This window comes from Suricata suricatta, chromosome 8 (genome assembly GCF_006229205.1).
Source record: "Suricata suricatta isolate VVHF042 chromosome 8, meerkat_22Aug2017_6uvM2_HiC, whole genome shotgun sequence".
Taxonomy (NCBI): Eukaryota; Metazoa; Chordata; class Mammalia; order Carnivora; family Herpestidae; genus Suricata; species Suricata suricatta.
Genome location: NC_043707.1, coordinates 49945739 through 49960776, shown reverse-complemented (window position 1 = coordinate 49960776; position 15038 = coordinate 49945739). Strand labels below are relative to the sequence as shown.

At 48.2% G+C, this 15038-nt stretch overlaps 1 protein-coding gene and 1 long non-coding RNA gene across 3 annotated transcripts in view; both read right to left on the bottom strand.

Moving 5' to 3' along the window:
* Positions 1–1774: 1774 nt before the first annotated feature.
* On the bottom strand, positions 1775–6277 carry LOC115299148. The gene is made up of 2 exons (XR_003912010.1): positions 5486–6277; positions 1775–4217 (listed from the first exon to the last, which is right to left on the bottom strand). It is a non-coding gene; the product is annotated as an uncharacterized LOC115299148 (long non-coding RNA).
* Positions 6278–6642: 365 nt separating this feature from the next.
* Positions 6643–15038, bottom strand: part of KCND3 (potassium voltage-gated channel subfamily D member 3) — a 205823-nt gene continuing 197427 nt past the window's right edge. Inside the window, exons 4-8 of one of the 2 annotated variants that reach the window (XM_029948475.1) lie at positions 11147–11248; positions 10729–10818; positions 9149–9205; positions 7736–7983; positions 6643–7076 (exon numbers count right to left, since the gene is read on the bottom strand). In XM_029948475.1, the coding sequence (XP_029804335.1) occupies positions 6875–7076; positions 7736–7983; positions 9149–9205; positions 10729–10818; positions 11147–11248 (699 nt within the window). In that variant the 3' untranslated portion in view covers positions 6643–6874. The remainder of the gene's footprint in view (positions 7077–7735; positions 7984–9148; positions 9206–10728; positions 10819–11146; positions 11249–15038) is intronic. The other variant, XM_029948476.1, reaches the window with a different exon arrangement.

Genomic DNA, 15038 nt, shown 5'->3' with positions numbered 1-15038 from the left:
GCAGTTACCTTCCTAAATAAGGGGTTGTTGTATTAGTGGTGGCTGTGGAAGGAGTGTTTATGTGGAAGAGTTTTTTGTTTAGAATTGAAGTGAAGGTGCTTGTCTCCATAATCCGTTAGGAACCATAGACAGTTTTTAGGTGAATTCACGTGTGCGTGCTGTTATGTGGGAAGAACATTTGTCCTGGTAGACATGGCTGCCCCCCCCTTTTTTACCTTGTCCCTGGCAGGTGACCTCATAGGGTCCAGTGTTTTCATCAGTTAAATGAGGGAGTAAGACTAGAAGATTTTTAGGATCCCTTCCAGTTCTAAGATTTAATTAAAATATGACTAATAAAATACTTTCTAGTTCTGGAAAAAAGAAGCATATTATGAATCTGGAGACCCTTGACAAATTCAGGTGATTTGGATGAAGGCTAGTGTGAATTGGATTAATGTCTGAACTCTAGAATACCAAATAATATACTGACTACCACTATTCAAGTTAAGCTGTAAGTTAAATGAGGCTAGCGGTATTAACATGCAGAGAGAGCTCTAGGAAACCTGCAGCTGTGAATAATTCTGACTTAGAAGACACATTATTTGGGTAATAAAAGTAATGATTTCTAAAGTAGATTGGCTATTGCAGCAATACTTTTAAAAACGTGGTTTAAAGGTAAACTTTAGCCTGAGTGCTAAAAACAGCTGAATAGGAATTATTGTACCTGTAGATCAAATCATGAGACAAGGGAGTAGTTTGAAGTTTTCAGTTTTTCCCCTTCCCTTCTTTAAGAATAACATAATTTTGATAGTCATAGCTGACCTTGGAACTGGATCCCTCACAAGGGATCCCTCCCTTGTTTTGGCAGAATACTGTTTTGTGCCTCTGCCCAAAGCACATATGTCCCAGTTAACATTGAGTGTCCTTTAGCGAAAAGGAACGTGTAGAGCTCCATGCACATCTGGTTTCCAGTTCCTGGGCTCTGGATTGTGTGAGCTGTGGATCCATAGTGACACCTAGTGGGTGATACGGATATGAGCATCTGAATTTCATGACCAACTTCAAAGGCCTTTGGGCATCATGAATTTATGCCTTGACGTTCCATTTCTATTAAAGTTCTCATTGATTGGGATGTAGTCATGGGGAAATTAAAAGGATTCCCATTGTTTCTGGGAATGTGTGTTGTTCACATTTTGGTGGCGTATGAAAATGCCTCATTACCTAAATCAGAATTATTAAGGTTAGGGCAGATCTTCACGATATCTAATCCAGTACCTCCACTTTTAAGATGAGGAATCACAGTGCCTGATGGGAAGTCATGCAAGTAAGCAATAAAGCCTAAATGTGAGCCTTCATCACCTATTCCCAAGCTTCCTGCTGTACCCCACAAGTCATTTAATTTTGGGTTTTCTCTTCAGTTTGAAGACCCTGGTTTAGATGAAGGAGTAAATATTCATCGTGTTCTCAGCAGAACCAGTACTGCTATGTGAAGGCAGATTTTCTTTCAGTAATACGGGACTGGGTCTCAAAATAGGGCTGTTGACAAATGCAATCCGGTGCTTGTGGACAGCCATGCCTAAGCACATGAGCAGGCAAGATCTGTGATGCAGGTCGTTGAGGGGTTGCTTGCGTTGAGGGCGGGCGGAGGAGGGAAGATGAGGCGAGACCCTTAAGCACCCTTCTGAGATTCTGTGGCTTTTCTTTGACAAGACAGAACACGTCTCTTTGTTCAAATTACCTGCGTTTCTAGCATATAGCTGGAGAAATGGTATTAAAATAAACATTCGTAATCACATTAGGGTTTGTGGCACATAGTTTGTTTAATCCGGATTGGATACATCAGGTACAGCAGTGGCACATGACTCAATACTGTAAATGATAATACGTTTTAACATATGCACTACAGTTTCAAAAGAAGACGACAGGAAACTCAAGAGTTTTTTTTCCATACAAAGTTTTCACATGTTTTATCTTCCTGCAGTTTTGTACAGTATTTCTTTGCCATTGTGATGTTGGTAAGCAAAGCTCATTTATTATATGAAAATAGAAAAGAACACACTTGATGTTTTTCACGATAACATTAATGGGGGGATGACCTCTAAGGAAAACATTACATTGGAATGTCTGATTATCAAAAATATACCATCCCTCCCACCTCCCAGGTTTGTAAAATAGTCTATTGGTCCAAGGAGCCCCCCAGGGTTTGGGTCAGTGCCCTACACTGGTTTCGAGTGACATCATCCAGTGTAGTTAAGTAACCTGCTAAGATAAATGTCATTCCCACACTTGATGAGAAAAACATAGAACATTCTGAATAGAAAACAAGACTCAAAAGGAACCCCTTTAAAGCTGTTTCTTTTTCTGAAAGCCACTTTCTCTTCATGATGCTGTTTGGGCTCCAAGGGTCATGGGTCATAAAAATGGTTTTCCTTCATCCAGTCAGTTTAAAGCTTTGCAAATGAGATTTCTTAAGGAAATCAAAAAGAAAAGTCTTCCAGTTTCCTGTTATGGTTACCACGCCAACTAGTTTAGAAGGGAAACTACTATTGCCTTAGATTAACAGCATTGGGATCTTTCTGCCTGTAGTTACCTGATGATTAAAGTAAGGGAGCCTGGACCGCTGGACTTCGTTGATAATCGTAGAGTCTAGATTTAGCTCAACTACAACCACTACCTGTGCAAAGTTAAAAAGTCAAGGAAAAAAAATCTACGTACACATTTCAAGTACACTTCTGCCTATGTTCTGACCAAGAAGTAACACAGTCCTGAACTGCAGGAATGGTATTTTGAAAACTAGGTAAAAGTCCTCAAGCACATTCACAAGATCAGCATTAACTGTCCACTTTAATTTCTGTTCAAATTCTTTGTTCCTCTTAGTTTTGCTTTTCTACTTGCTGGCCTGAAACTCCTGTGTGATTGTAGACTATGTTCAACTGTCACTGAGAATATCCGGTCTTTCAGTCGGAAGTCAGTCCTGAATTTGACACATTAAAAGAGTAGCGGTTGAAGGCGAAATGCACAGAGTTCGCCTCTGGAGGTCCTGGATCCCGGTGGTCCTGAATGGAATGCGTCCTCCCCCTAATCACCACCGTTGAAATCCAAGTATTAAAAACAGAAGCAAGCCCCAGAGGAAGAAAAATCTCAGGACGAGATGTCTCAGCCCTGGATTGCAATCACAGTCTTGCCACTAACTTGCCATGAGAACTTGGAGAAGTCACTCAGCTTCTTTCCCCCTATTTTCCCTCTCTGTGAACCAAGGACTTAGTTACCTGACCTACTACTCATCAGAGACTGTAGTAAGGATCAAAAAGACTCTAGAAGGTATGCTTTGAAACGTTTCAGCTCTCTTCATTGAGAAGAAGTAACATTTGGCTGAAGGAAAACTGTTCACCATTTTGTTGTTTGTTCTCAGACAGAATTGATAGTCCATAGCTGTTTCTACCCAGAGAATGGTGATTTCAAAAGGATGGTTTGTATCAGCACAAATGGTTTCCAAGGCCGTGTCCACGTAGTATTGACATTTACGTAAGACTGTGTCTCTAATTACAGCATGTGCTCTTTGACGGGTCTTTTCCAAAGTATCACTGCTCCTAGAGGCAGCAAATGTAGTCGAAAAAGCATTAGACTAATAGCCAAGGGATTTGTGTTCTGGTCCAAGCTAGGACCTTAAATGATCGCATGACCTTGCGCAAGTCACTTCATTTCTCTGGGCCTCAACTTTCTATACTGGAAAATCAATTAGATATTTTTCAATGCCTTCTACTTCTAATACATTGCTAATACTATGTTTTCTAAGTTTCCATTCATATGAACATAGCCCATTACTATCATTATTATTTTTAATCCTCTCTAATGCTGTGTGGGGTTGAATAGGGCAAGCGGTTTTGGGAATCATCTATTATGCTGAAGTGGTTCATGGAGCTCGGGAGTCATTGCCCCACCAAACCATTACCTCCTGACCCTGACATCCCAGTTCTCCAGTCACTGGCCAGTGAGTTAGATTCACTGGACCAATCCAGCCAGCTTAGGCCTTTTTGTTTACTCACAAAAGTCTTCTAGCAGTGTAGTCTTGCCGTCTTGTGTTGTGTAGACGGACGAGTCATTTTCCTGGGTTATCTCTTGGACCAGCGGTGTGTTGGGTCTCTTATCACTGGCTAAGGCTCCATGGGGGGATAGAGATGAAGGGGATAGTCTGAAGTCTTTTAGGAACTGGCTTAATGTGGGATTTATAGATGAAACTGAAGGAATACAAAACAGTTTATTAGGGTCAAAAAATGAGAAATCATGTGGGACATGATTTTTTAAATTTCTCAATTTTTGTGGGAAGTGCTAATATGCTCCCTTGGTGCACATCAAACAGATCGTGGAGTAGGTCAGTCATTATTCTAACCCTGTAATGACCTGTCCTTAAACAAAGGCAGTTTGTGTTTGCAAACCATTCCTATTATCTCTGTGTTCCTTACCCCCCTCAGTTTTTATCCTTTTGAAGTAGGCTCCACGCCCATCATGGGGCTTGAATTCACAACCCTGAGATCAAAAGTTGCATGCTCTACTGACTGAGCCAGCCCAGCCGCCTGTAACTCAGTTTTTATGATATAAATTTAGATACTTAGATATGCTTAACTTTGTTACATTACCATTCTTTCAAAGGAAAAAGAATCCATTTCTAGTCCTTTGCCTGCCCTCTACGTGGAGTCCAGCCCAGTCTTTCCCCTTCCCTAATGGGATAAGTGTATGAAGTGAATGGATTTAAGTACGTATTCTCAGGTGTGTTTAGGTGGGTATTAAGATATGTGTGTGTGTGTAGGGGTGTGGGTGTGTACACTATATTCCTCTGTAGTTGTAAAGCTTTTCTGTCTACTTAGATCACAGGCTCAGAAGGCCAAAACCATGCGATTCTCATGTTGGGAAATCCTTGAGGCTGGACCGAGAGAAAGGACTCGGTCAGTAGTCAGTGAGGATAGCATAGTGAGATAAAGGACGCGGCTCCCTCTCCTCTGCCTTTGCCCACCTTCCAGTTAGGAGCCACCTCAGAACTCATTGACCTTCCCCTTCCACAGGCTCAACAGAACTGGGGTCACAGGGAAGCCCACTGAAGGTGTTCTTCGGCTCCTAACTAGTGACCCTTGTCTAGATGGCTTGGCCTACAGTTGAACGGCTCACCACTCAACTGTAGAATGGGTGAGGAGCTCCTGTATCTCAGAGCCCGAGCCAGAGAGACTGCAGTTGGGGAGAGCAGGAGGGGGCCTGTCACTAACCCTTCGGCCCACCTGCTCTGCTATAAGGAGTGAAAATGGTAGATAGAAGGATTCCAGAAATGCTTTCCCCAGTCCCACTGGGGCGTGAACCACTTGAACCAGTTCTCCAGAGGTAACAGCCCCTTCTTCACTTGCACAGAGGGGATCAGGCTTCACCTTTCAGTTACCTTCAGGGACATCAGGCCTGAAGCCTCTTCAGACCTCGAAGAATTTTTCTGAGCACATAAGACTCATCTCGAATCTCTTACTTGCTTCCACACTTTGGAGCATCCTTCACGAAGCACACAGGCTCAATCTTGAGTTGGGAGTTGTCTCAGTTGAAGTTATGTCAGAAGCTTGCCCTTCTTTCTTCAGGAAACTGCATATGGGGCCTCTTGGCAGAGTTCCAACGGGCTTTATGGTGGGTCCTGTGTGAAGGGTACATACCAAGGTGCCCCGGGGCTGACTCCAGCTGTGAGCCCTGGGCTCTTCTCTCCTCACTGACACACACCAGACCCAACCCTCAACCGTGCCTCTCAGGTATTGGCTACTTCCTGTGTCAAGATCCCAGTGCAAAAAATCTGGTCATTCCCTTTTCTCCCCAGAAATGGAAACTGCAAAAAAAACGTGGTTCCACCTACAAGGGGAGCACTTAGTTCTAGAAGGTGCACTTCCCTCCTCCCTACACGCTCCCTTTTTGGCTTTATTCTTTTCTTTTCCACAGCTGCATTCATGCAAATACAACTCCCAGGCAGGAGTCTGCAGGTGCTTGGCAGTGGAGAAGGCTTGACTAACCCATCTCTGGATCACTTGGGTCCAAGATAGAGACATATGGCTGGACACAGAGAGAAACAGCCAGGGGGTGAAGCAGAGAGGGACAGAGACAGAGGACGTACAGAGGGTAAGTGTTGCAGTGTGGTCAGTTGGCAGCTCTGTGCAGGTCAGCTGGGCATTGGGGGGGGCCCAGGCTCAGTTGACCTCACCCACCTGGGGGAATGGAGAGAGAACTCAGCAGTAACGGACTTCTTAGCCTAAAAGCTTCTGCTATAAAAGGAGAAAAAAAAAAAACCCTCACAAAATGCATCGTTTTGGTTCAAAGGTATTGGGTCCATGGAGAAAAATATTTCACAAAAATCCGTTGGTGTTTTGTTTTCCACCTTTTCCCATGAATAAATATTATCCATTAAGAGCCTTGAAAAAGGTGCTTAAATACACAGTGTTATATTTTCTTCCTGTTTTGCATGTGACAACTCGGCCTCTGTGCTGCTCCTTAGTCTTGTTTTTTCCTCACTGGGGGCTCCAGAAACAACTGTTATTTGGTCTGAGGCTCCCCTCTTCCAGGCCCTGTCCTGGCACGCAGCCTCCATACTACCCTCCCACCCCCGCCGTCCCATGCCCCCCCGCCCCCCCACTTCCTCTGGCCCCAGTGAGAAGCAGGAGCACAGGGCCACAGCCACATCCATCCGTGCTAGCAGCAGCGAACCTCAGGTGCCCCCTTGCTGCCTCCTTTTCCTTCTAGGCACAAGTTTCAGTGCTATAGGGGTGCCACAGGGCAGGCAGAAACCATGGGGACAGGAGGGAGTGGTCCCAGTGGCTACCCACCAACATGCCAGCCCCCTCCACTCCCACTCCCTGCGCCGGCCCTCTGTCCGGTGGGTTTACAAGGCGGAGACCTTGACGACATTGCTGGCTATGGAAGGAATGTTCGTGTTGGGGCCGGGGCTGGCAGGGGGCGGCCGGCTCTCCCCCTCTGGGGTTAGCGCTGGTGGGGTGGGGATGCTGATGATGGCTGTGGTGATCTGGGATGTTTTGCAGTTCGGTCTCAGTCCGTCGTCTGCTTTCAAATTAAGGCTGGAGCGACTGGGGTTAAAAAAAATAAAGAGTGAGTAGGCGATGGTTCCTCTTGCTGGTGTCCCAAAGTGTCCTTGACCCTGACATGGTAACTAGGAGTGAGCTCCGGGATCCCTCCGTCTCTGTTTTTGGTAATCAGCCCGTTACTACTTATTCTAATGGTCATTTCTAACAACTGCAAAGTCACGTATGCTGGGCTTTGGAATCCGGGGGATACGTTTTTCCCCTCCCACGGCTGTTTACCTATCATTTGTGGCCATTTTTTGCTTCTCCTGAATTCCTTACAACTCATTGGGGATAGTGGGAAGTGGCCTAAGTGGAAGCAAAGGAGGTAAAAGGTCAGTCTGTGGTTCACAATCGGCCTGAGATAAGCCACGTGTCACACAACTGTGACCCTCGCTTCCTGGGGTAGATCTCCGCCCCTCCCTTCCGCCAGTTACTGTTTCTGGTATCTAACCCCATATCCGGCCCAACCCGCTAGGGTATATCCTCACAAGCCTATGAAGGGCCTTGGAGTTAACCTGCAAGAATGAGAAGGAAGGCGGAGGGAACTCGTGCATTAGATAAGGGGGAGGGACGTCCAGAGATTCTCCTCATGTGGAGACTGTTTCCTTCTGTGACTGGCGCGACTCAAGCCTCGGGCACTGACGGCCATGGAAGCCACCCACCTGGTAGTGAGCGAGGGCTGCTCGCTGCCTTGGATGTGGATCGTGCTGAGCTCTTGCATGCTGCGTAGGCGAGTGGCTGGCAGGTTGGAATTGGGCAGGTGCGTGCTTTTCTTACTGCGGCGGGAGCAGCAGGTGGTGGTGAGGCCCGGGTGGCTGGACAGCGAGGGACTTCTCGTGGACGGGTAGTTCTGCATTGAGCTCTCCATGCAGTTCTGCTCAAACATCTGCTCATCTATAAACTCATGGTTCTGCGGGAAGCAGAAGGAGAAGAAGTAGGAAGAGGAGACGGGAGCAGGGGAATGAGCCCCCATTCCCTCACGGGGCCGCCTGTCTCTGGGCCTTGCGAGAAAGGCTCCCAGCTGTGTGGAGCACAGATAAGGGATCGGGAGGGGGCATCAAAGGAAGATAGCAAAAGACTCCTATAGGCACCCAGGCCATCAGACGGAAGGGTGGGGCCTGAATGGTAATCCTGCCTAGACAGACACTCCACCTGCAGTTCTGAGCTGAGGGGATACAGATGACCTGAAGGGATGTAGTGGTGCCCTTAGAGCTAGAAGCTGACTTTCCTTACTCGGCAGGCCTTGCACACAATCTCCTGGAAGTGGCAGACAAGGAGTCACTGGCCTTGGGTGGCAGGTATGCTAGGCAGTCTTTAATGCTAGGTTGGCTCTGATGGGTGAGATTTGTATGGATCTTGGGTAAGTGTGAGAAGTAAGCTTTTAAAGGCCCTGGATTATTCACGGAACTGAGAGAGCTTTATTCTTGGAGGCCAGTGGGGTCAAAATGTCAGGGTTATGATTTTTTGAAATACTGTGCTTTTCCCCCCCAACCTGATTACGGGATACGGATCCTTAATATACCTGGAGGCCCAGGATTCCCTAAGTCGTTAATGTCAGCATGGGAAGGAATGCTAACAGCGTTCTGGTGCTGAACCCAGGAATAACTTAAAAAAAAAACAATGGTTGTTTGGCCAAGGTGGCTAAAAATCTATGGCGTGAATGGTCTGCCCGAGGCCACTGGTGTGAGGAGAAAGTCTGGGGAGAGGGACCGTGAGAACAGAGTACAGAGAGAGACAAGCCCTGGCAGCCAGTACGGGAGTCCCTGTGGGCCCAGCAAGTGGCCCATGGGTGCCCAGGGGGTAGCAACATGGGCGCCATGTTCCGCCACCCCCTCTGCGCCTCAGCAAGGTCAAAAGAGGAGATCAGAAAGGCAGTTGAGTTGTCTAGCACAAAAAAAAAAAAAAAAAAAAAAGCCTGAGCTGGTACAGGTTGTAGCTGTAGAGGTAGGAATAAGCCCCAGAAGAACCAACAGCACATGCAGAGAACCAGACCGGGGGGGTGAAAGGAGGAAAATCCACAGACTTAGAAGAATCAGAGAGAAAAACACATCAATTGAATTTTTAAAAAGTTATACCTTGATGGTGGAGGTTCGTACAGATAACAGGGGATCATCCACAAGATAGGACAACCCCTACAGGACAACATGCCAACAGAAGATAAAAACACCATTGATTGTACATTCCGGCATTCCCAAGCTCAGTACCGACATTCAGTCCCTCCATCCCAGCATTCCACCCCTTGGCTCCAACGCGGCCCTGCTCAAACCCCACATTCATCTCCTCCATCCCAACACCTTCCTCTTCTCTCCCAACATTCCTCCCCTGAAATCCAGCATTCCGTCTCTTTCACCCCAGCCCTCCACCCCCACAGTCCGACATCCATTCCTTCAAATCCAGCATTCTACCCCTTCGATGCAAGCATTCCGTCCCTCTGGCCCCCAAGCCTCATTTCTTCAATGCCAACATTCCAGCCCTTCAAACCCAGATCTTTTTACCCACATCCTTTTAGTTGACACATTCCACCCAGCACATGCAACTCGGAAAGGGCAGTTGGATCCGGGCCTATTCCATTGGCAAGCTCAGAGTCTCTGAGAGAAATTCTAGATGCACATATACAGTTCTTGATCGTACGACATCCTTGATAAATCCTGGAAACTAGGGTTTTCAGGGTACTTTCCCATTTCGGAAGCCCTCTTTGGGTTCAACTCCATCCGCAGTATCCACATTTGGTTCATACTAAGAGACATCTAACATCTATTCCCCCTGCTTCTAGAGGCCAGGATATGGAACATTCTGAAGTAGAAAGTTCCTTCCTTAGGGGGCTGAGCCCTGGCCATGGGATCTCTGGGGAGGGAGGGCCTAGAAAGGAACGGGGAAGGAACGGGGAAGGGTTTCACTCGGTCTCTCTTTGGCTGTCCACCCGACTCCTCCTCTTCGCTACCATTCCTGACACTTGTTGCCAAGGATCCAGGCTTGGCCCCACTGCCCTTCCTTTCAGTCTGTTTGTGAGGCACAAAGCATCATGCCACATTCCAGTTACGGCATCCTAAACCACGGCTCTATTTTAACAATAAGCCCTGTGGAATCTGAACTCCCCAGGAGCTACAAGGTGATGAAGAGTCGGTGGTACTGACAAAATCCTTGGCTAGAGAAATGTAGGCACTGCCTCCTTCATTCACTGTCTTCTGTTCTAAGAGCAATGTAGGGAGCAAAGGAAGGACTCACAAATTGCGTCAGCCTAGCCCTTCTCCACTGTTCTGTAGCAATCTAGGATAAATTCACACTAGTTTTGAAGACTGATGGCCTTCCCGACTGATAAACTGAGAGGCTGAGCCCTTAGCTCTCAGTAACCACGAAATGGGCTATGGCGACGGTGTAGGTTGTGCGAAAAGGCTAGGGGGACTGACCCCCTGCGCTGCTCCCTGGCCTCCTACCTGGATGACTGTGCCCCACTCATTGGGGTCTTCCCCCTCCCCCCCCGCCCCTCTGATGGTTAACAGAGAAGTCATTGCTACTCTTTGGATCCAAAGGGGATTTCGACTTCTGAAGCCTGGGTCCAGGGAGAGGATATGAGCACAGAGTTTTCACTCTGTGAGTTCTGGCCCTCAGAAAAGAATCGGGGATCAGGGGTGAGAAAGAGCTCAGCGGGACTCACAGTGGTTTTCTCCAGGCAGTGTAGCAGGTGGTGGTGCTGGCTCTCAATGAGTGAGGTGGTCTTGCCCATATGCTCCTCCTCTGGGGTGCCCTAGGAAGCAAAAAGAGAGGCTAAGGACAAAGCTGGTGGCTCTCCCTGTCTCCATCTCTTCACTTCTCCACAGGAGGTGGGAAGGCACCAGAAAAATGCAGATGAACCCAATTTCAGGGTCACTGTAGAACATGCTAGCTTTTGGGCTGGTGGCCCTTGGTCTACAGCTGGGTCAGAGGCAGTGGTGAGAGGACTGTGGAGGGGGCTGCTCCCTGGAGAGTCTGGAAACATGTCTTTCTTAGGGTTCCCGCTGGGGTTCTGGGGGTGGCAGTGCTCCTGGGGAGAGAAAAGAGGCCACCTCCCCAGCCCGGGTCCCTCAGGCGCCTACCATCAGCTCCAGTGCCTCATTGAGGAGTCCGTTGCGTTTGCTGTGCAGGTAGGCATTGGAGCTGCCTGTTTTGGCCACACGGATCCTGGCAAGGCGAGCCTTCTACAGTCGGCAGAGAGAAAAAAAAGAGTGAGCGAGACTGAGAGACGAGACAGCAAGCCTGGGAGGAAAAGCCGGTGGCAACAGACTATCCCTGCGAGGCTGTTCCCAGGTGATATCTGATGAAGGGGAGGAAGAGGCTTCTTCCCAGCCACTTGGATCTCTGTTTAGAGACCCTGGGCCTGGGTCTGAGAGACTCTGTGTACCCCCTTAGTGCAGAGTTCCCTGGGGGTTTCCCCTTATCTCTCCAGCCCTGGTGTAATCCGGGCAGGAGAAATGCCACTCGTCAAAGTCCCCCTCCTTCCAACAGCTTCATGACCTTTATCTGCTCAGCATCGCACCGGAGAATGTCTTGTCTCTAACTAGCCTGACAGCTATATAAAGGAGCCTATGTTATAGCCCTCCTGATTGTCCCCCAGGGTCCGGTGAGGTCCCCTGTATCCAGCAGGTGCCGAAGTATCAGTTAATGATGAGAAAAGCAAGGAGTGGGCATATGTGCCCTTCAGCACTTCTTAACCTCCCCTTCTTTCTGTTTTCCCCTTAGTAGGTATTACTAAGATAGTGCATGGTTTCTCTATTTATCTCGCAACCGTCTCCCCGAATGTGAACTCCTTGAGGACAGGAGTTTTTGTTCACTGATGTGTCCTCAATGCCTAGTAATTTTCAAATTAATAAGTGTACTTAAAGTTGCATTTCTGTTTTGGGGAGTGGATTCATGCATGGGCATGCCAGTCCATGGATATTTTTGTCATGCGTGTCTGTGGGAATGAGCGCGTGTGCATGTGACATGGGGGCCAGTGTGTGTGTGTGGGGGGGCGCACATTTTCATACACTGCTCTTGTTTTAACTAGGACAACTGAACATCCCCCCAGCTCCCGCCTGGTGCCTTCCGCAGCTGCCTTCAGGGCTGGGATCTCTCTCTCTCTCTTTTAACATTTATTTATTTTTGAGAGACAGAGAGAGACAGTGTGATCAGGGGAGGTGCAGAGAGAGAGGGAGACACAGAATCTGAAGTAGGCTCCAGGCTCTGTGCTGTCACAGGGCTCAAGCCCACAAACCGTGAGATCATGACCTGAGCTGAAGTCAGATGCTTAACTGACTGAGCCCCCCCGGGCGCCCCGAGGGCTGGGATCTCAACGCAAGCGTGTCTGTCTTGCTATCAGAGGCCGGGGAGGCTGGCCACCCTGCACATGCTGCTCTTCTTCTTCCTAATGACCATAACCAGTGTCACCATGACTGCAGCACAACCACAGAGGGAGGCCAAAGAGGAAAGAGTCTTCTTGTGGAGAAGAGGGAGAAAGGAAGGGTAGGGGGCCTCTTCTGGTTTAAGAGAATGCAGCGAGAGTCTGAGTTCCCAGAGACCCAGAGCCAGCTCCAGGTCCTCGCACTGGGAGCAGAAGAGCCCACCAACTCATAGACCCAGCCTGGGGCAGAGGGACCCCTCCTCCTGCCTCCACGGAAGTCCACTGTAACCTCGGTGTGGACTCTGGGCAGGACCAGAGTCCTCTGAAAATTGTGGCAGTTTCCATTTCTTGTCACCCTCTCCCCAGCATGGGGGAGTGTCCATTCCAAGTGTTCTGCTGAGCTGGTTCACGTGCTCAAAAGAGGCCAGGGAGTCAGATCCAGGCTGTCAATAAAGGCGCAAAGGACACACTATAACTCTTGTTTTCCTGCGGCCTGCATGTCCGTATGGGGACAGCTCAGCTCACTTTCCTGGCTTCTAAATATGGGGACGAGGCCAGGACCTGGGCCTGGGAGATCTACCTGTGAATGTGCAGAAGAGGCCTCCTTGAGATGGAGAGGATGGAAAGGGGAGTCTGGCGGAGAAAGGATGGCGAGTAAATCTTGCCAGTCTTCTTCTTCTGAGCAAAGAACTTTCATGCCCGCTCCAGGTCTCCTCCCCTGGGAGCCCGCGCCAGCCCTCCCCTCGGCTAAGATGTCTACATTCAGGCATGTTGCTCATCATTTGAGGACGCTGCTGTTCCTGCCTTGGGTGAGGACTGGGTGTTGAGAGCTGCATATGGAAATCCAATTGTGTCAGGCTCATTACAGTCTTATATAATTTGATTGCACCACTTAGAGCCAGACCTTTCTCGTATCCGGGGTCTGTCTTCATTACTTTCTAGAGATGAAAGATTCTCCTGTTCTCCTTTGTGGCACTTCTTTTAATCTTATCTTACCCTGGGCTCTATTAAAGCAACAGATTGTCATATCAAATGCACAACACTGTTTAATCATTTCCCACACAGGATAAAGAGGTTTGCAATGTATTTACGGAACCATACCCAGCACACGAAATTTGGTGAGGATTTCTCGTTTGACTTTGAGCTCCCGAGAGCCCGAGTCTGGCTTATGCATATTTTTATCTTCAGTGTCTAACACAGAGCTATGCACTGAGCAGGAGCTCGAGCAAGGCTCGGGAAGACCTAGGAAGGAAGACGATCCTTTGCAGTTGGGCAGAAATCCATCAGTAAGGCCCTTGTGGTGGGCTCATCCTTGGGCGGACTGGCCTAGCTTCTCTCTCCTCCCCTGGCCATGAGCACTTGGCTGCCTTCATAGCATCCCTCCCCTCCTTCCCTGAATTTCAACTCCTGCCAGCAAGTTTCTAAATTAGATTAGCAAGGCCCAGGAGTGTGCAATTTCAATAAGGATGGAGATTCCAGGGTTGAAGGAGAGGTCTGGAAGGAAGAGCCAGCCACTCTGGGTACAGCTCCAAGTACAGTCTGTTGCTCAAGAACCTGTCAGGCCCCGGGAAGCACTCCCTGGCTGGCTGGCAGATGCCACTGGGCCACGAGGATGGACGTCTCCTGCCCTGGGAGAGGCAGAAGAAGGAAAACGAGGGAGACATGGAATTGCCAAACAAAAAAACATGGCCGACTGTACTCCCAGGCATTCATTCCAGAGAAATGAAAGCTGACGTCCACACAAAAACCTGGTCATGAACGTTCACAATGCTTTACTTTAAAATACCCAGAAATGTGGTTCTTATAATCCCGTGGCATGTGATACACCCATGACGTGGAGACTGCCCAGCAAGAAAGAGGAATGGACTATTGATACACAGAGCTTGGCTGAATCTCCAGGAATTCTGTGATGTGGGGAAAAAAAGCCTATCTCCTAATGGTTACCAATCTCCCAAATGGTGACCTCCGTTTATGTAACAGTTTTGAAATGAAAACATGTAGGTGGAGGACAGATGAATGGTTGCCAGGGGTTAGGGACAGGGTAGAGGTGGGCTGGGAGGAGTCCTTATGGTGTTGGAGCTGTCAGCACCTTGACAGAGGTGACAGGTGCATGGACCTGCATGGGTGATGAAACTGTATCAAACTTCTCTCTCTCTCTCTCTCTCTCTCTCTCTCTCTCTCTCTCTCTCTCTCTCACACACACACACACACACACACACACACTCACACACGAGTACAAGTAAAACTGGAGAAGTCTGAATAGGATTGGTGGATTGTATCCACATCCATACTCGATTGTGATAATCTTATAACTACATGTGAATCTATAATTAGCTCAATAAAAATCTCCACTACAAAAATCCTCCCACTCCACATGCTCCCCTCTCTCCGTCCACTGCTAGACCACCTTACTTGGTCTCCAATTCACGTGGCTTCGAGAACCTAGTCTCTGAAGCAAATAGTCACAGAGTCAGCTTAATAATGATCCCAAGCAAACCAGTCATGACAGAAAAGGACGATAACTTTTTAAGCATTTCTGTTACACCTGAGGGTCCTTTGACCCTTGTGGCTGTCTAGCTCCTGAGTATGGGGTCTGGGCTGAGAACTCT